This window comes from Coniophora puteana (genome assembly GCF_000271625.1).
Source record: "Coniophora puteana RWD-64-598 SS2 unplaced genomic scaffold CONPUscaffold_4, whole genome shotgun sequence".
Taxonomy (NCBI): Eukaryota; Fungi; Basidiomycota; class Agaricomycetes; order Boletales; family Coniophoraceae; genus Coniophora; species Coniophora puteana.
The window spans coordinates 891,342-908,968 of NW_006913056.1; the positions used below are offsets into that span (position 1 = coordinate 891,342).

Sequence of the window (17,627 nt, forward strand, 5' to 3'; positions counted from 1 at the left end):
AAGGGGGAGCGAAGGGATACGTAGAGGTGAGAAGGTTGCGTGAAGTCAATCTAAGACGCGTCTGTCACGCGTTACGCGCCAATAGGCTCCGCGAGAATAAGACCGATCATAGGGGAAAACTTCCGGTCCGATCGAACTTTCGCAGCTCATCCGGAAAGATGTTACAAGACACTGACGGCAACTCTCAGACCACCCGTCTTTTGACACTACTCAATGTTTCCGCCCTTAAAAGCAAGAAGCGAGTCGTTGAACCCGAGGATGCGCCTGAAAGACGAAAGAAGCGCAGGGGTATCAAGTTCTCTGACGCGGAGAGTGACTTGAATACCGATACGTCTCCGGAGGCCACTGCGGATACTACCATCGCCCCCCAAAATGCTGTAGAAGATATAGTGATGGCCGTTGAACCTGACGAAGCTCCTGAGGACGAAGATCAGCAGGGTGAGTTTCCCGAGCCGATCATAACCATGTTAGCTCCTTACTTGGTGTAGATTCATCAAATCCATATGAGCGTTACTTTGGTGCCAATCCAGCAGCTTTGACAGATGCTTCCAAACTTGCTGCGGATCAACGTGAATGGCACACAGTACGGCAACGTATAGGATCACTTTATGCTTCCGTATGTTCACCTAGGGAAGGCGGACCTATCACCCGGGAACACAAGGGAACAGTAAGGGCTCCTTCGAAGTCAGCTGCTGACTCTCACTAACACTGATTCAGATCTCTGACAGGCTCATGAAGACCTTTGAGACCAGACAAGAAAGGCAAACCTCAGGTTTGCTTTACTATATAACGTTGAAGGTTTCATACAGACTGATATCACTGTAGCTAAAACCCAAGTACAGAATGACCTCCTCAGCATTCTGACTTCACACCATGATCTTCACTACCCATGCGTTCCTATCAGCGAAAATGTTATTGCTAGGGAAGCTATCATGTTGCACGCGTTGGATCATGTCACGAGGTACAATTTCCGATTAAACGTAGTCAATCCCTGTTCAGTCAGCGATTAGGAAACGACGGCGTATCATTCGTAACAATGAACGTATTGCACACGCCAAAGCAGCTTCAATTTCACCTCCTGAAGATGTCCAGGACCAAGGCTTCACTCGTCCTTCAGCACTTGTCCTCCTGCCTTTCCGATCATCCGCCATGAACTGGTTCAACGCCCTCAAAAGCCACACGATGTCACCCTCTTTCCAAGTTGAAAATCAATCTCGCTTCATGTCAGAATACGGCCTTCCACCAGGAGCCGTTGACAAGCTGGAGTCCGCGGGACCTGGCGCTTACCCTGAAGATCACGTCGAAACCTTCAAAGGCAATGTGGATGACAACTTCAGACTAGGCATCAAGCTAACTCGAAAGAGCGTCAAGCTATTTGCGGACTTTTACGGATGTGATATTATATTTGCCAGTCCACTCGGTCTCCGTATGTCAATTGAGAAGGAGAAGTAAGTCTAATCTCCCGCCTTACAAAGAAAATGATCAAATTGCTTTGTCAAGGAGTGCCGATTTCTTGTCTTCTATCGAGGTCTTGGTCATTGACCAAATGAATGCGTTAGCTATGCAGAACTGGGACCACGTCCAGGTACCTTTTGTTATCGATGTATGCTTGAGTAACGCCTGAAGCTGTTGCAGTTTGTAATGTCTAACATCAACAAGCTCCCCAAAGACTCGCACGACGCGGACTTCTCTCGCATCAAGCCATGGTATCTTGACCAAAAGTGAGTGCGCCATAGCATAGGAACTCCTACAGCCGCACACTAAAACCCACATTCAGCTCTATATACCTCAGACAAACTGTGATGTTGTCAGCCTTTGAGACACCTGAGATGCGGCAGTTATTTAATACGTCGCTGAAGAACGTGACTGGCAAGGTTAGAGTCGAGAAGACATGGCCCGCTGTCCAGGTTCCAGCGTCAGTAGACAAGGTAAGTTTCCTCCGTTATCTATTGGAACATGTACTCAGACACCACAGCTGTTTGTATCGTTTGACTGTTCCAGCCCCAGGGAAGAACCAGACAAGCGCTTCAACTACTTCACGACGCAACTTTTACCCAAAATCCTGAAATCAGCAGTGCAAAGCACGAACACTGTGCTGTTCATCCCCTCATCTTTTGACTTCATCCGGGTTCACAACTATTTCCGAAAGAACTCTCCTGTATCCTTCGCCGTACTCTCCGAGTGAGTGTTTTAGTTCCTTCATGACATTATGGTATTGGCTATCTTATTGTCACAATTCAGATACTCGAGCAATCAGGACATATCGAGAGCAAGGCAAGGGTTCTTCAGCGGCAAGAAGTCTTTCCTCCTGATAAGCGAACGCTTCCACTTTTACCGAAGGTAAAATCTCGTGCGCGTATTCACTTACCTCGGCTCAACGACATGCACAGGTACAAGATTCGCGGCATCCGCAACATCATATTTTATGCACCTCCCGACAATGCCCAGTTCTTCTCTGAGCTCCTCTCATACCCGTTCCTTGACGACGGAGTGGATGCGTCCGACGTAAGTTGTCGAATGCTGTATTGCCAATACGACCGGCTCCGCATGGAGCGTATCTTAGGCTCCAAGGGAGTCAAGTCGCTCATTTGAGCCGTAGTTGTTTGTCGGTTATAAAATTCGCCGGTTGACGGTGTAGAATAGGTATCGCGGTGCAAGTAGCAGTGTTGACACCCGCAATAATTTGTTCAGTTCTGAAACTCCTTAACCGGCTTCTCACATAAGGCCTGATGGCGTAGTTGGTTATCGCATCTGTCTAACACACAGAAGGTCTCCTGTTCGAGCCAGGGTTAGGTCATATGTTTTTCCTCTATTTTGTTCAGTTACCTGAAGTGCTTGCCAAGCCCACGCGGAGTAGAGATCCTTGTTGCACCATGATCAGTGTACATCCTACCAAGCAACCATCATGAGCGTATACCTCTATGAGCTACCCACGACCGGCGCCATATCTTTCAGCGACTTCTGCATCGATGAATCGGATGGCCGAATACACACTTCTCACCTTGCCGAGGCCACTCAAGCCCGCGCTAATCTGAGGAGTGCGCTTAAAGAGAGCAAGCGCACCGACCGTGACGAGAAGGACTACCTCAAGCTTATCAAGGTTTGTGGCATCCTGTCTTTTATCCACGTAGCCTCACAGTGAGTACACTGATAGATCATAGATGAATACCTTCCCCAATTGTATGGAATCGTCACCTGCGTCAATGCTGACGAGATTCGTTTGAAAGCCGAACCAGGTATGGTCCCACCTGATGCCGTATAACGGACTAAAGGCTTATCAATCGTTTCAAGTGTTTAGCTGGCGAACGACTCTGAGTGCCAATCTTTTCAACACTTCGCCGCGTCTCTCTATGACATCGCTACACGCTGATCTCGCTTCGTCCATCCTCACATATGCATTCGCACTCTCCAACTTGGCACGGTCTACGGTGGTCTCGCTTGGGATGTACGAATATGAACGATCGATTGCGGACATAGAAAGAAGGGCGAAAGATGAGAAACTCAGTTTCGCTGTCACACTCCTATGTAGGGCAAGCGGAGCATTCGAGCATCTGAGCGAACGGATCCTCATGGATTGGGACAGGGCAATGGAGACTGGATTGGATGCAGGGAATGTACGACCTGCAGACCTACGTCGTGAAGTCTGCTCTGCCCTTGCGAAGTAAGTTGCTCTTGGCTTATGACACATCTTGGCACTGACGTTCTGGAATAGGGTGACGTGTGCTGACGCCCAATCTCTTGCTATTCGCAAGCTTCAGTCTAAATCTGCCTATGATAGCACTCTAACTCCAGGGCCGCCCCTACCCAGGTCACATCCGTCTCCCTCGTTGATCGCGAAACTTCATCTGGAATGTGCCTCCTATTACTCCTCAGCGCTATCGCTCGTGTTGACTCCTGGGAAGACTAAGTCCAGCAAAGGTGGAAATGATGAGATTAATGCTGAGCTGAGGCATTATCTATCGGGAGAAGCAGCTTTCCATTCAGCTCTCAGCCACAAGTGGCTGGGTGTTGACGCAGGTGAAAATGGAGGACCCTCAAAGGGTGGAGAAGCAGTCGCGTTCCTTCTGTGGGCCAAGAAGGAACTGGAGGAACTCAAAGAAGGGGCAAAAGGTTTGGGCAGCATAGGGAGAGATAAGGAGAAGAAGGATCGCAGAAAAGAAAAGGTGTCAGATGAACTCGCGAGCGTGACCGTGTTCTTGAAGAACTACAAGAAAGTCAACGACACAGTAGGTTCCTGTGGACCTGAAACATGCTTAGTTGCTTACACCCGACTGTAATCACAGCTTACTTTTCAACCGGTCCCACCACAAATGGAGCTACAGTCTCGTATACCAGCCGGACGCCTCGCGGTGGCTCCTAAACCATTTGCTCCGCCTCCTCCAGCCTTCAAGCCGAGCTCTATTGAACGACTGGCTGAGCAGCTAGATCTCAATGGTTCAGGCAGTTCTTCACTCGAAACACCCTCAGACATGACTAACCCGCGATCTTACGCTGGGGAAGGCTCCTACTTTTGACGACACCTCATCAACCAACTGGTATTTAATCCATATTTATATACCTCACTCTAGTGAGAACTGCTGCGTTTAGATCGTGTACTGATCATAATGAAGAGGCGTTGTAGGCTGTGGATTTAGGTATCATATGGTGGAAGGCCCCATTCTTCGGGTTTGAACTCCTCGATGGATGCAATTGTTTGATCCGGGAACAAGAATCCCGAATATTCCAGGTTAAGCAGACCAGGGTCGGGGACCCAGACCACTACAAGAATCGCTTCATTGAGAGGAAAAGGCAAAGCGCAGAATGACGCACCGTTCATGCCCGCTCGTTTACCTGCTTGCACACCGAGGACAGCATCCTCAAACACTAAACCCTTGCTACGTACTTCGTTCTCACTCGGCGACGCGTTTTCAACTTCTCCGTATCCGACGTCCTTCCCGAGCTTGGTTTGAGCGGCGTGCAGGAAGATGTACGGTTCTGGCTTGCCAGTCGTTTGATCCTTGACATCGTCTCCGCAAATGACTTTCCCCTCAAAGCAGTCGAACAGGTCAGCAAGATGTCTTGTCTTGCGCTCATAATTTCGACGGAGGGAGGCGGTTGCCACAGCAATTGGGACATTGTGTTTACGGAGATGGGTGACAAGCTTGCGCACGCCGGGGAGAAGTCGCACGGTCGACCAGAGTATATCCTGTTGAACACGCCTTTGCTCAATGTACGCGTCCACCGTGAGCGGCACCCCAGGGTAGGATCTGAGGATATGTGCTGCTGCCTCTCTTTCCACTGTGACGTCTGTTTAGCTAGCCGTTCAGGTTATTTGTTTGACTGGTGGGACGCGCCTCTGCCCATGCATCCAGCTTTGACATCCCACGTCAATGTCTTTCCATAAGGTGCAAGGATGTCATCTATGATTCAGTAGTCCAATCAAGCGCAGTTGTAAGCATTATGACCCGAAAAATGCCCACATATCTATTGCATACCGGTAACCTTGGTGTACACGCTCTCAGTGTCGATCAGTAGACCTAGTATAATATACGTGTAGGGAAGCACCGTGATACATGGCTGACGAAGAAACTCACCATCCATGTCAAAGATGACATAGTCGATCTTCTTGCTTGCCATGATAGATCGGCACCTCCGGTAGGTCGGATAGGTCTTACGTGGGTGGGGACACGAAGAAAGGCTACTTGGCGGGGGTTTGAAGCTTTGAAGGCTTCTCCGAGCGATCAAGTTATCGAGAATCTGAGATGGTCATTCGAAAAGGGCACAGCCTCCGCGGCCTCAGTTACTTGCAGTGAGCTGAGACGCCCGTAGTCGTACTACGATATAATATTTCCCTACCAGCTGGCCGTGCATTTCAGGCAAGTGCACGCGAATGGTATTCTCAGTGTTAACATCTCTTCTCTGAAAATAATCGAGGAGTCTAACTATGGTACGAATAAGTATATTGCGATATTTCCATTAATGAGTCCGGGGACAAGTTTGAAGATATCATTGACAGGTACACGCATGATAATGGAGTCAATCCAACGTTGGTCTGACATAATGGGAAGCGTTCAAGCCGCTACCGTCTCAGTTGTCAAAACATGGCCTCGCCAATGGACCGGAGGGTAAATTGGGACGTCATTAACTCCGCACGAACCCTAGTTGAGTGCTCCGTCACGGATAGGTTAAACAGAATGCGACAAGCAATGATTCCATGCAAGACAACTTGAAGCCTGAATCGTATAAAATATACTTCTCAGTGCATATTGTCGACAAGGCAATGTTGCAACGCACAGTTCCATAGTCTTGTTAAACGCATCCTAACATCACGGTAAATAAACTTGAATGGTCAGGATTAGCAAAGACTTGCAGGCAACGCGACAATTGTAATGACATTAGCCATGGACAAGGCTAAGGACCTGTCTGAGTGAAGGACCTTTCATAACATAATCCACTTACCAATAATGCAGCCAACGTATATCAGCCCGTCCCGATACAATGTGATTACAAGGGTATTTCGACAATTTCGGTAGTGGCGCATCCGCTTCACGACGATGAGACCCAGCATAACTGGATGCAATGCGATTTGCTTAATATTAGAGTAGATGAATTTCCATTAGATTTGCTTACCTAACTGAAAAGACACTAAAAATCCGTACTGAATGGCAGAGACTTTCGGACTGTCAAAGGCACATGCCCCGCGTGCTTCCAGGGCAGGAGCTACACACAACGAAGCTGAGCTCATAATTGATGGCGTAACAGGTATATCTTACGTCCTGGTTTGATTTGTGTCTGTGCGGGTAAAAAGTGAGAAACAACTTCATCTGCAACAATTTCGATCTGCTCTTCTTTGAGTGAAAGGTGTATATCTGGCAGCTGGATTAGACCTTACCACCGCCAGAAAAAGCAGAAGATGAAGGACCCATTTGCGTCCCCAAAAAGCATACACCCGGATGATAAGTAAACCTTCCGCGAATGCAATACTGAAGACATGGATTACTGAAGTCGTGAATAGGCACATTTGGTGGAGATTAATTGCGAAGACACATACTCCCCGAAGCCAGGCTCCATGTGGCACAAAAATCTGTCTAACTCCTTGCTCTGTTTTAGGCCCATATTGGATACAGTGTTCTTTATACCCACATCATTCAGAGTGCTATTTCGTACTGCAGCTGTGGAGTATCGGACGTATTTTTTAAGAAGTCGGACTCCGTTCAATCTCTCGAAAAGAGTTAAAATGTTCATGCGTACCATAGCCGGTCATAAAGGCAGCTGGCCAGGGTAGATAACGTGCAAGCGTGAAAGTGACGCGTGTAAAGGTCCAATTACGCCCTATGATCCACTTCGCCTATGCCAAACGATATAATGAGAGACCAATGAGAGACACCAAGGCATGGGAAGAGAAAAGCAATATAACCTCGAATCTGAGCGTTAGAAAATAGTCGTACACCTACTTCAGTCTGTTAACAAAGGACTCGGACTAGACCGATACTTTCGTCCTTATAGTACTCACCATTAAAGCTATCGCGCCGACTGCGTGGTAGATTTAAAGTCAATGACAAGAGTAGTAGTGGTTTTCACAATATGAGTCATTACCATTGACATACTACACGGTTAAAAATATGATTAGCACGGTATCGTCGGTGACGGCGGTGCTAACCTTTGCAATTTGCAAGCCAACTTCATCTTGGGTGTAGGAGGGCATGTTAGCGTAGCGCCGCACTGGTGTCGAGATGATGAAAGCATGCCCAGGGCTTATATATACTTGGCTAAACTTCGGTCCCCCTCTGTCAGACAAGGCGATCTATAAATTGCGTTCCTTTAGCGAGGGAAATGCAGGCTGCTGCCGAGCACGGCATGTGCAGTTGACTTGGGAGCGATCGATTGTGCAGTTCTAATAAATAATCTCAATCGGTCCTCCAAGGTAGGTTTGAGGACATCATTCAGTACACACTCACATCTTGTGAGTGTGTGGGGATCCGCCAGTGCCCGCCTTCACTGTTCCTTGCGCCATGTCTTTGTAATTCACTTGAAGTACTTACCTGAAGGCTTTTTCAAGGTCTCGTCGAGTGTAATGGGAACATCAGTGGCAAGTGAGGCCGCTTTCGGCAAATTCTTTGATGACAATGCATGATGGGAAAACCAGGAGGGCTAATTTATTCAGTGGGATGTAATGGGCTTGACTCGTGAGCATATCCTGGGGATTGGATGCTGCTCAGCCTCATAACACATGACTGATGTGCATGAGAGAGACGCATAATGAAGCCAGACGTGATATGGGGCGAGACACAGGAAGACGGGTATTCTGGTGTATCAATGCTGCTCCCATCTTTCACCTCGAAATACGAAATTGAAGCACAGCAGGTCAACTCAACTCTAACCCATATGCCGGAGCGAAGAGAGCATCATAGCTCATGTTCTACTGTTTTTCCAAGTATCAGTTGTCTTTATTGTGGTTCGCAGCTTGAGCTTGAGTAGGTCAGACGCCACTACATTTTACGAGCCGGGAAGAATGGAAGGACTCGCTTTTAGGATACCCTTCTAGCGCACCGCAGGGGTATGTGAGGCGAGGTGTATAGATTGAAATCAAGAATTTGAAGGCCGTACATGTCACCGCCTCTTGATCGAACTTGTAAACGACCACGATGTCCAACAACTTCGAGTAGCAACGACTGAGACAGCGAACAGCCATCACTTCGAAGCAGCAACCAAGCAAGTCGAAGAGCATAGCATAATGATTGATGACCAGATACAAAAGGCCGTCATAGCGTATCCCGAAGAATGCGATTGTGGAGATTGAGCGTAATATTACGAGTTATAGTATTCCCACGATCGAACAGGACTGAACTTGGCAGTGCCAAGCTGTCATAAGCACGTTGCAATACTAAGCGCTAAGCAGCGGCGGAACCGCAAGTTCGCTTCACATCTCAACCTCACCTGCAAACATGGACCATGGAGATCACGGAGGACATGGTGGCCATGACATGGGCCCCCAATGCTCTATGAACATGCTCTGGTGCGAATCTCGTCCACTCTGGCTTCACGCAATAACTGACTAGGCGATAGGAACACCCAGATTATCGACACTTGCATAGTGTTTCCGTCATGGCATATCGGCTCGAATGGCCAGTTTGTCGTCTCCTTCTTCGCTATCGTCGCTCTTGGTATCTTCTACGAATACCTTCGCGCCTTCTCCACCGCGTTTGACCGCCGTCTGGCTGCGTCTTTGACCAAGGGCAAGAGCCGTAGTCACAGCCCTGCAAGCGAACGTGCATCGCCAGCTAGGGCTACCGAATATGAGGAGGCTGGTCTATTGTCTGGTCGTGTTCGGGTCAACAAGGTTGGGTACGTAACTATCCCATGCTGTCTTCCATCGCAACCACCACTCACCACCCACAAAGCGCCCAAGTCCCACCTCTGTATCGGGTGATTCGTGCTCTGTTATATGGGACCACTGTGTTCCTGTCTTTCTTCCTCATGCTGGTGTTTATGACCTATAACGTGAGCCAATCTTGTACGTGTGAATGGCCCCTTGATCTCAACACCGTATCTTGACAGGCCTACCTCATCCTTGCCACTGTCGCCGGTGCTGCAATTGGTCACTACATCTTTGGCAGTCATATCGACATCGAAGGGGGCGCCAGCAAAGGCATGGCTTGCCACTAATTTCCTTTGGGGGTGAAGAAGTGTTGTATTTCTCTTCTTGAATGTCTTCCTACAGGTATGCTGACATTCAACTCAATGCGTTGCTTCGTACGAAGCTTGTGTACTGTACTTTTACGGGATTTATTTGGTCATCTGTTGTCTTCGAAAGAATCTAGATTCTTACGCGCGAAGTAGGCCTATAGCCATATGACTGAGATATGTATTCGTTCACTCCTCGAGGGTCGTCAGCTGGATAGGAGGTTGTCTCCGCGGCGAGCTCGGCCGAAATGAGGACTCGCTCGTGGGTGAAGAACGTGAGAAAACGCCAAGGAATACATAATCGGAGGAAGGAGTCATTTTTCCTTCATTCTGGTCCACCTCGAGGAGCCCTCTTTCAGCGAAAAAAGGAACGTCCAGGACGTATATGATTTTCACTCAAAACACACGCGACGAGTGAGCCTTTCTTTCTCCTTCTTCTTTTTTTTTACTCAAGAACGGTGCAGTTATCTCAGCGACCTTGTGTTCTCTCTCCTCAGCTTCTAAACACCGATTCCCAAAACACCGCTCCTCAACATGTTTATTCGATCCATCTCTCGTCTCCCCCTCTTTGCCCGGGGCTTGGCTACCCATGCAAGCCCTGAGCTCACCTCCCTGCCAGCCGTCCTCCACCTCAAGTCGGGCCAATCTTTCACTGGACGCTCCTTTGGCGCGCCCAAAAGCATCTTCGGCGAAACCGTCTTCTCTACCTCCATCACCTCATGTACGTACACCATGATAGTTTCATTTCTTTGGCTCACTTCAATCCAGACACTGAATCCATGACCGATCCATCCTACCGTGGTCAGATTCTGGTTTTCACGACACCTCTCATTGGCAATTACGGTGTGCCCAACAACAAGACTCCCATAGATTCCCAGGACGTTGGAGTACTCCTGGAGTCGCAGGGTATTCAATGTACTGCCGTGGTTGTGGCCGACTTGGCTGAAAAGTTCTCCCACCATGCCGCTGTCGAGTCGCTTTCATCCTGGTGCCACCGACACGGCGTCCCAGGCATCACAGGCGTGGACACGCGCACCATCACAAGTCTCCTCCGCGACCAGGGCACCACCCTCGGCCGCCTCGCTATCGGCGCAGACGCGTCTGCATCTGCCCCCGAGGCTTCCGAGTACTGGGATCCCTCCGAGGAAAACCTCGTGGATCAGGTCTCCACCAAAACACCCTACGTTCTCAATCCCACGGGAGACATCAAGATCGCCGTCCTTGACTTCGGTGCTAAGGCCAACATTCTGCGCTCGCTCGTCCGTCGTGGCGCGGCCGTGACCGTCCTCCCATGGGACTACGACTTCAACAAGGTTCGCGATCAGTACGACGGTCTGTTTCTGTCGAACGGTCCCGGTGACCCGGGCCACTGCATGCCTGCGGCTATGAACCTGCGCAAGACGATGGAGCAGTGGGACAAGCCTGTGTTTGGTATTTGCATGGGACATCAGATCATCGGTATGGCTGCAGGTCTGGATGCGTACCGCATGACGTTCGGCAACCGTGGTCACAATCAACCCGTGCTTGCCCTCGCGTCGTCAGGCTCTATTAAGGCTGGTCGTGTTTACGTGACGAGGTTAGTGGCGCTCTACCTTGACTTGGTACATTAAACTGATATGTTTGCTCGCTTGCAGTCAAAACCATCAATATGCTCTGAAGTTGCAAGACCCCTTCCCTCAGGGCTGGGAGCCCTTCTTCATCAACTGCAATGACTCATCTGTGGAGGGTATTAAGTCGACGCCTGACTCGGGCAAGAAGGTTTGGGGCGTGCAGTTCCATCCCGAGAGTGCCGGCGGCCCCTTGGATACTATCGAGGTATGAACATGCCTCATCTTATCATGCACTGAAATTCCTGATGCTATCTCTGCAGATGTTCACGGACTTTGTTACCGAATGCCGTGCGCACAAAATGCTGGTCTCTCGGTCTGCACCACTGTCTGCTTCCCAGCAAGTGTTTGAGGCTCCGAGTGCGGCACTTGGCGGAGGGCCTCAGACTATTGCTGCAACAGCATAATCAACTCTCTTACCATCGTTTGTTTCTAACAAATGTTGATACTCTTCAAATATAAGCTGTAATACTTGTCAGAAATAGGCTTTATACCAACGTATACTGGAGCGAATGAGATGCATCGTTCTGATCTGCCCATTGAAATTCGCGAGCAAATGCTTAGCCGTCGTTCAGGCCATGCTCTGGCGCGGAAAGTGCGAAGTCTTTCGATCTGCCTACTTATACAAAGAACCGCGCATGGCGGCATGGTAGTAAGGCACGGTTTTCTAATGTTTTTGACGTGTAACCAGGGCGATCATGACCAGCTTCAGGCCTTACTCCTAAAAATAGGACGACCACCGCCGCTGCGTCGACACCGCCATGCGCTCAAATCATCGAGGTCAATGTTGGCCGTCTCACCTCTGACCGTGAATGCATGGCTCAACCCGTTCAGGTCGCTACTAGATCTCTGTCTGTAGAGAAACGTCTTGAGAATCCATCCCCGGAAGTCTGATCTCTGGGCATAGACTGGTATAGAAGGGTGACCGGTGGCCATCCGAATTGTTGAGGAATCATTCACTAGTTGTTACTAGTCGCTTTTCGACTGGCGTCTGAAGATTCTAGCATGGGTTATACCATCCTCGGACCATGAGGCAAATATTGATTGGCGTATGTATGCATCAAAGGTCGGCGCTGTAATGACTGATGATGGCACAGGATTGCGCTTTATACACTCGAGGAGAAGACCTGAGAAGACCGACATATCTCAGAAAGTTGGTGGTGCTTCCGTGTCAGGGGCACTCCTTTTATGATGCTGAAGGTCACGGCGATCACGGGCTCTGAGCTCATGAACATTGCGTCGGTCTACTTGGTAGCAAGACCGTCCGCGGTTGCCACAGGACTGAATCAGTCGAGGTACCGCCGGAGATATTCTGCCCACCGCCCGCATTTTCATCCAGGTCCAGGGCGAATGATTTCGGCACGGCTTGGAAACATATGGCGCTGGCTGGTCATCATCTCCAGGAACTCTGCGGCGAAGCATCGCATTCGTGGGATCCCATCCGTGCATGACACGATTCAGGCCCGACGCTCCCCGCGGACAGTCAGCGCGACGACAAGGTCAGTGTCCTAGATGATACTGTCAGCATCTGCCGAGTCCTGCAATATAAAATGTGGTTGATGGAATTGGACGAACGATATCCGTCTTTCGCCTCATACTCATTCATCTTCCCTCTCCAAACACCGTCCAGCAAGCAGAAATGAAGAGCGTCTTTGGTCTTGTCCTCGCTGCTGCCCTCGCCGCGCCTGCTGCTGCTTTCACCATCGACTTTCAGAACAACTGCGGCTACAGTCAGTCCGCCGTCTCATCATAGTCCTCGTATTCTCACTAATATATTTTTACTCGTTGGATAGCTGTCTGGCCCGCTGTTGGCAAGGCTCCCTACGGCTCCCCTGACCCGTCTGTGGCCTTCGGTACCACCCTCGGCCCCGGCGGTTCAGCCAGCTTCAACGTTGCCGACTCTGAGATCGTAAGCAGCCTTCCCCGCTTTCAAGGTATTCCTGTCATGCTGACCATTCACTCGTACATTCATTCAGGGCATCCGCGCTTGGGGACGCACCGGATGCGACTCCAACGGCGCAAACTGCGCTACCGGCGCCTGCAACGGAGGTCAGTATTCACTCCCAAATTTTCACCCTAACTTAACCTCTTGCTGACACTAAATTTGTGCTATCTTCAGGCCTCGTCTGCACTGACGCCGGCATCACGTCCGGCGTAATCCTCTCCGAGTACGGCTACGCCAACTTCGGCCAGTACGGCGGCGACCGCATCTCCTGGGACCTGAGCATCGTCGACTCGTCGATCAACCTCAACACCAGGCTGTCGACGAGCGACGGCCAGACCGTCTACTGCGCCAACGGAAACTGCCCGGACGACCAGGCGTACACCTCCTCTACCGACTACGCCGCGGACCGCAACTCGCCCCTCGGCACGACCTTCACGCACACTTTCTGCGCTTAAATGCGACAAACGCTCACCATGATGTTGTAGAGGATTTTATTGGGTTTCACCATAGGGTCTCAATCATGTATTTAAGTCTATCAGGGTTAATTTGGTGGCTTGTTCTTTATATGCACAATGTGCAAACGAAGGATGTTCATTGCAAGGACTATGCATACTATTATACAACACTAAAGGTACATGTGGTGATACAAGCCAGGCGTTGGCTATCAAGCGCCTCTCACGGCCGCAAAATCGTTCATGAACTTTTCTTGAGCACGAACGACGATCTTCACGTGCTTGGGAGTCAATGGCTCGTTCCTAGTCCATGTGTGTCAGGGTTTGTCGTACACTCATCACAAGTAGTGCTTACGCAGAGAGGGCCAACGCCTGGGAGGTGCGCACGATGTTCTTGATAGTGCGGCCTAACAGCGAGATCAGGCTACACATCAATAGTATTTTATCACCAAACTTACCGTTGAAGGGGTACTTGGCGAGCTCGTCGATCTCCTGGAGTGGTACTAGAGGCCGACCTCGAATGCCTTCAACCTGGAAGTCCTGCTTCTCATCATCGCTGACGGGATCGTGCGCCGCATCCTCTGCGAGCTCAAAGAACTTCTGCCAGATGGCGAAGCGGCTGGGGTGGTCGAGGTCAGGATACTTGATGGCTAAGTGAGAGGTATCAGAAGGCGGTATCGTCGCGCTGCATGTATATTTACCAATAGAGAATCGCGACAAGAACGCATCGTCGAAGGTTTGGATCCTGTTGGTAGTCAGGAAGAGAACGCCCTTGTGGTACTCAAAGAGACGGAGGGCCACCGAGACGAGTGAGTTGCGTCCGAGCTTACACGCATTGTTGAGTCTAAGTGTTACTCGGCGGGCTTCATACTGAGCTCACCTCGTTCAAGCTCCTTTGCTCCAAGAACACCTAAAAGTACGGTTTTAGCTACTACTTCGTCAACAAATTGAGTTATGCCGCTTACATCTGCCTCATCAATAAGGAGGATCGCGTTCCACATGTGAGAGAGCTATAACGCGCGCCAGTCAATAACTATGGTTGGTAGTGATCAATATGCAAAATCTACTTCGAGAACCTTCTTGAGTCTCTCTTCAAGCTCGAAAGGCTCGGTTGAGAGCTCCATCGAGTTGACAACATACAATGGTCGCCTAAGATGCTCTGCGATTGCCTCAGCCGTGAGCGTCTTGCCGGTACCGGGTGTACCATGGAGCACAGCGATCTATTCAAGCGGCGTTAGATATTCACTTTCGAAGGGCCTGAGACCATTTACGCACCAAGCCCCCGCCCTTGCCTGTGATGACATCTGACATGATCTTGGTGTTTATGTTCTTGTTGACAGTGGCGGATACAAGACTCTTGATGAGTAGCTGTGGGGCCACGAGTGAGCCTACGAGGGGCGAGTACTAGTTGTCACGTACCTTCGTGTCAGGATCCAGGACTAGGTGATCCCAGGCCATGTCATCAAATTGGATGGGCTTCAGTTGGAAAATGTCAAACTCGTCCCATGCCTTGAAAGGTTCCGGTTAATATTGAGGGGACGGTGTTAGAAAAAGAATAATGTCAGTTACCTTATTTCTGAGGTTGAAACCAAAGACTGTGGACGGCAGCAAGTGGAGTTTGTCCTCGGATAATTCTTCAATAGCGTCACAAGTGGACCTAAACTACCTTGAGTAGCGTCCGAATAATCGCTCCAAACCACGTACACGAATCTAGGGCTGCCACTTTGCTGGTCCCAGGCACGCCTATCGACGACAACACGGCACTGTTTTTCCATGATCAGCTTGATGTGGTACTAAGCAGCGACGGGAGACGAACATTGTCATCTATTGTCGATGTCAGTAAGGATGGTAAATTATGCATAGGTTTACATACACATCATGTACTGGAACCCAGATAAAGCGACATATTTGCGGCCCCGTTCTATGTCGTACATGAGCACGAGCTATTCTGAGACGAACTTGTGAACATGTGCTACCTTTGAGGGTGCTTCGCATATCGTCTGTCAAAATTTGGCATTGCAAGACAGAGAGTGGTCTCGTTTCCTATGTTACGCTTTAACTTAATGACTGCAGTTGAAGCCACCGCCACATACCCAGTATTTGTCAATCAAATAGCAGACGGTCGAAGACCCGTAGCTGTAACCGTTCCATTCGTAACTTGTCCCTTGAATCATGAATTGCTGTTGATCGGTCGTGGTGTTATCCCTACAGATTGGGGTCAGATAATATTGGACGAGAGGCGACGGCATGTAAGTACCATCCATTGGCATTGCTTCTAACAGTATGAAATGCATTTGTCAGCGTAAATGCAATCTTTTAAGGACTGGTTAGAAGACATATAGCGTGCAGTCAAGTATGTCGTTTCTTACCATGTGGCCTTTGCTTCCTTCAGCGACGTATTCCAACCCTTTTTTGAAATAGTACTCGAGAAGGTGATAGGCAATTTGTCCATGAGAAGTTTGTAGAGTAAGCTCTTCGTCTCTGTCATCTAAGTTAGAACACCGTTCCGTTAGTAGCTTCCTGTTCTTACATGTTTTCGTACTCCTTTTGCACGACTCGTAACAGCACATCCAGCTGCTCAACGACTTTCGACAAGTGGTCGCGATACGTTTCCGCAGGCGCTGTCTCTGCTCGACGATTAAGTTTGGAGCACCGATCCATGATGGGCACAACGCACCCTCTGATTCTTCGCAGAAACCTACATCGTACGCGATCCCTTGCAATGCTTCATAGGCCATGTTTGGCTTAGACAGAGCATCCCTTGCATCTTTAATGGACGTCTTGAAGTCCTCGACGTGAAAGACAAACTTGGCCAGACTCGTCTGAGGGTCAACGTTGTACATCAAGAAATTACCACCCATGACCACGCTTTAGAAGACATGATCGGTCAGATCAGCTTATCCCACGCACTATGAGGTGGATCTCACCGTAGGTAATCCCTTAGTATATCGCTGAACTCGCTCAGAACAAATTCTTGTTTACCTGTGGACGATGTCAACTACGAAGGAGACAACTTATCAAAGCTGGGACTTACCGCCATCCGACGGGTAGCGGATGTTCAGATAGAAGTAATTGTGATGATCGGAGCGAGGAACAACGACCTCTTCCTCCGTTGGGTCGTAAGGAACCCAATTCTGCATGAAACCATCCCTGTATCTCATGTTCAGACAAAGGTTGGCTGTGTTAAAGATGGACAGTTACCAAGTCTGATAACGCCTCAGGAAACGCTCCTCCTGAACCTGGGTTTTCTCGATGTCGACCGGCCCCTTGTTCTTCTTCTTGAAGGAACCCGGCATCGGTGGTGGGGAAGGAGGCAAAGGCGGAGGCGAGGGTGGCGGCATCCACGCTGCTGCTGGAGGCGGCGGCATAGGAGCTGGGGGAGCGGGAGAATAGTTACGCTGACGGTTGGGAGGTGGGAACCAAGACATGTCCAGGGGATGAATAGTGGGTCAAACTGAGAGCGTTCGAGCGCAGTCGGGCATCTTATAACTGTTCCTGAGGTACGGGCGTCTGATATGAGCGTCTGATATGAACGCCCCCAAAGGTCGTACTAGGATCATAGGGGCAACACGTGTGTGAAGAGAAGAAGGGGTTCCAGAGGATACACAGCAAGCAGAAAGAAACAAAGGGTCCGAACCGCGAACCTCTTCTAGGCGCATAGAAACGAGTCAGACAGAGTCTATAAGCCACTCTCCGAGAAAGTTGAAGCTAAAGTTGTTGTTCCATGCGTAGCTCATCGGTGCATGCCAAGATGAAACCAGAGCGAGACGTTTCCATATCTCAAGCACAGCGATAATGCCCCAGCGCCAGAATTGCAAGGAAAATCTGAGGCTCAGAGAAGCTGTATCAGAACGACATCCCCGGTATCTGGTCTGGACCTGCTGAGGACCAGAACAATTCTGATGGATTTCCCATGTCTTTGTTGGATGATCCCACGGCTCATTGGGCGCTTGTAACGTT

The 17,627-nt window shown here is 49.6% G+C and overlaps 7 protein-coding genes and 1 non-coding gene across 8 annotated transcripts; 6 read left to right on the plus strand and 2 right to left on the minus strand.

Annotated features, from left to right (window-relative positions):
* Window positions 1-158: 158 nt before the first annotated feature.
* CONPUDRAFT_121047 (DUF1253-domain-containing protein) lies at window positions 159-2,592 on the plus strand (the record flags this gene model as incomplete). The annotated part of the gene is made up of 11 exons (XM_007768610.1): window positions 159-438; window positions 489-667; window positions 718-772; window positions 826-961; window positions 1,011-1,448; window positions 1,501-1,585; window positions 1,636-1,721; window positions 1,778-1,928; window positions 1,976-2,181; window positions 2,242-2,340; window positions 2,391-2,592. 11 exons carry the CDS (start codon window positions 159-161, stop codon window positions 2,590-2,592), a joined length of 1,917 nt encoding a protein of 638 aa, XP_007766800.1.
* Window positions 2,593-2,723: 131 nt separating this feature from the next.
* CONPUDRAFT_t38 lies at window positions 2,724-2,797 on the plus strand. The gene has a single exon. It is a non-coding gene; the product is annotated as a tRNA-Val (tRNA).
* A 108-nt stretch (window positions 2,798-2,905) lies between these two features.
* Window positions 2,906-4,514, plus strand: CONPUDRAFT_52330 (uncharacterized protein; the record flags this gene model as incomplete). The annotated part of the gene is made up of 5 exons (XM_007768143.1): window positions 2,906-3,100; window positions 3,155-3,236; window positions 3,292-3,661; window positions 3,713-4,226; window positions 4,284-4,514. The coding sequence occupies 5 exons, from the start codon at window positions 2,906-2,908 to the stop codon at window positions 4,512-4,514; spliced, it is 1,392 nt and encodes a 463-aa protein (XP_007766333.1).
* A 6-nt stretch (window positions 4,515-4,520) lies between these two features.
* On the minus strand, window positions 4,521-5,711 carry CONPUDRAFT_101256 (HAD-like protein). Its single transcript, XM_007768611.1, has 5 exons — window positions 5,574-5,711; window positions 5,475-5,516; window positions 5,334-5,399; window positions 4,810-5,277; window positions 4,521-4,758 (listed from the first exon to the last, which is right to left on the minus strand). The coding sequence occupies exons 1-5, from the start codon at window positions 5,614-5,616 to the stop codon at window positions 4,631-4,633; spliced, it is 747 nt and encodes a 248-aa protein (XP_007766801.1). The 5' UTR covers window positions 5,617-5,711; the 3' UTR covers window positions 4,521-4,630.
* Window positions 5,712-8,924: 3,213 nt separating this feature from the next.
* CONPUDRAFT_51694 (Ctr copper transporter) lies at window positions 8,925-9,645 on the plus strand (the record flags this gene model as incomplete). The annotated part of the gene is made up of 4 exons (XM_007768110.1): window positions 8,925-8,995; window positions 9,046-9,344; window positions 9,389-9,480; window positions 9,538-9,645. The coding sequence occupies 4 exons, from the start codon at window positions 8,925-8,927 to the stop codon at window positions 9,643-9,645; spliced, it is 570 nt and encodes a 189-aa protein (XP_007766300.1).
* Window positions 9,646-10,197: 552 nt separating this feature from the next.
* CONPUDRAFT_53089 (carbamoyl-phosphate synthase) lies at window positions 10,198-11,484 on the plus strand (the record flags this gene model as incomplete). The annotated part of the gene is made up of 3 exons (XM_007768198.1): window positions 10,198-10,384; window positions 10,432-11,239; window positions 11,298-11,484. The coding sequence occupies 3 exons, from the start codon at window positions 10,198-10,200 to the stop codon at window positions 11,482-11,484; spliced, it is 1,182 nt and encodes a 393-aa protein (XP_007766388.1).
* A 1,132-nt stretch (window positions 11,485-12,616) lies between these two features.
* CONPUDRAFT_163923 (Osmotin thaumatin-like protein) lies at window positions 12,617-13,797 on the plus strand. The gene is made up of 4 exons (XM_007768612.1): window positions 12,617-13,000; window positions 13,064-13,179; window positions 13,247-13,319; window positions 13,390-13,797. The coding sequence occupies exons 1-4, from the start codon at window positions 12,910-12,912 to the stop codon at window positions 13,668-13,670; spliced, it is 561 nt and encodes a 186-aa protein (XP_007766802.1). The 5' UTR covers window positions 12,617-12,909; the 3' UTR covers window positions 13,671-13,797.
* On the minus strand, window positions 13,770-17,415 carry CONPUDRAFT_81019 (P-loop containing nucleoside triphosphate hydrolase protein). Its single transcript, XM_007768317.1, has 22 exons — window positions 16,869-17,415; window positions 16,702-16,817; window positions 16,595-16,649; window positions 16,345-16,535; window positions 16,198-16,294; window positions 16,037-16,148; window positions 15,925-15,980; window positions 15,761-15,872; window positions 15,644-15,710; window positions 15,541-15,588; window positions 15,484-15,491; window positions 15,372-15,430; window positions 15,237-15,324; window positions 15,087-15,176; window positions 14,943-15,035; window positions 14,735-14,887; window positions 14,633-14,677; window positions 14,548-14,577; window positions 14,369-14,492; window positions 14,126-14,317; window positions 14,023-14,074; window positions 13,770-13,970 (listed from the first exon to the last, which is right to left on the minus strand). The coding sequence occupies exons 1-22, from the start codon at window positions 17,093-17,095 to the stop codon at window positions 13,880-13,882; spliced, it is 2,106 nt and encodes a 701-aa protein (XP_007766507.1). The 5' UTR covers window positions 17,096-17,415; the 3' UTR covers window positions 13,770-13,879.
* Between the last annotated feature and the right edge of the window lie 212 nt (window positions 17,416-17,627).

Bases quoted from the DNA above. Each gene is read 5' to 3' on its own strand.
- CONPUDRAFT_101256 (XM_007768611.1), bottom strand. From the start codon at position 5,616: ATGGCAAGCAAGAAGATCGACTATGTCATCTTTGACATGGATG. The intron at 5,400-5,474 runs GTATGCAATAGA...ACTGAATCATAG, and splicing joins CGTGTACACCAAGGTTACCG to ATGACATCCTTGCACCTTAT. The intron at 4,759-4,809 runs GTGCGTCATTCT...CGATTCTTGTAG, and splicing joins TAAACGAGCGGGCATGAACG to TGGTCTGGGTCCCCGACCCT.
- CONPUDRAFT_163923 (XM_007768612.1), top strand. From the start codon at position 12,910: ATGAAGAGCGTCTTTGGTCTTGTCCTCGCTGCTGCCCTCGCCGCGCCT. The intron at 13,001-13,063 runs GTCAGTCCGCCG...CTCGTTGGATAG, and splicing joins TCAGAACAACTGCGGCTACA to CTGTCTGGCCCGCTGTTGGC. The intron at 13,320-13,389 runs GTCAGTATTCAC...TGCTATCTTCAG, and splicing joins TACCGGCGCCTGCAACGGAG to GCCTCGTCTGCACTGACGCC.
- CONPUDRAFT_81019 (XM_007768317.1), bottom strand. From the start codon at position 17,095: ATGTCTTGGTTCCCACCTCCCAACCGTCAGCGTAACTATTCTCCCGCT. The intron at 15,177-15,236 runs GTAACTGACATT...GAACCTTTCAAG, and splicing joins GTTTCAACCTCAGAAATAAG to GCATGGGACGAGTTTGACAT. The intron at 13,971-14,022 runs GTAAGCACTACT...CACATGGACTAG, and splicing joins CAGGCGTTGGCCCTCTCTGC to GAACGAGCCATTGACTCCCA.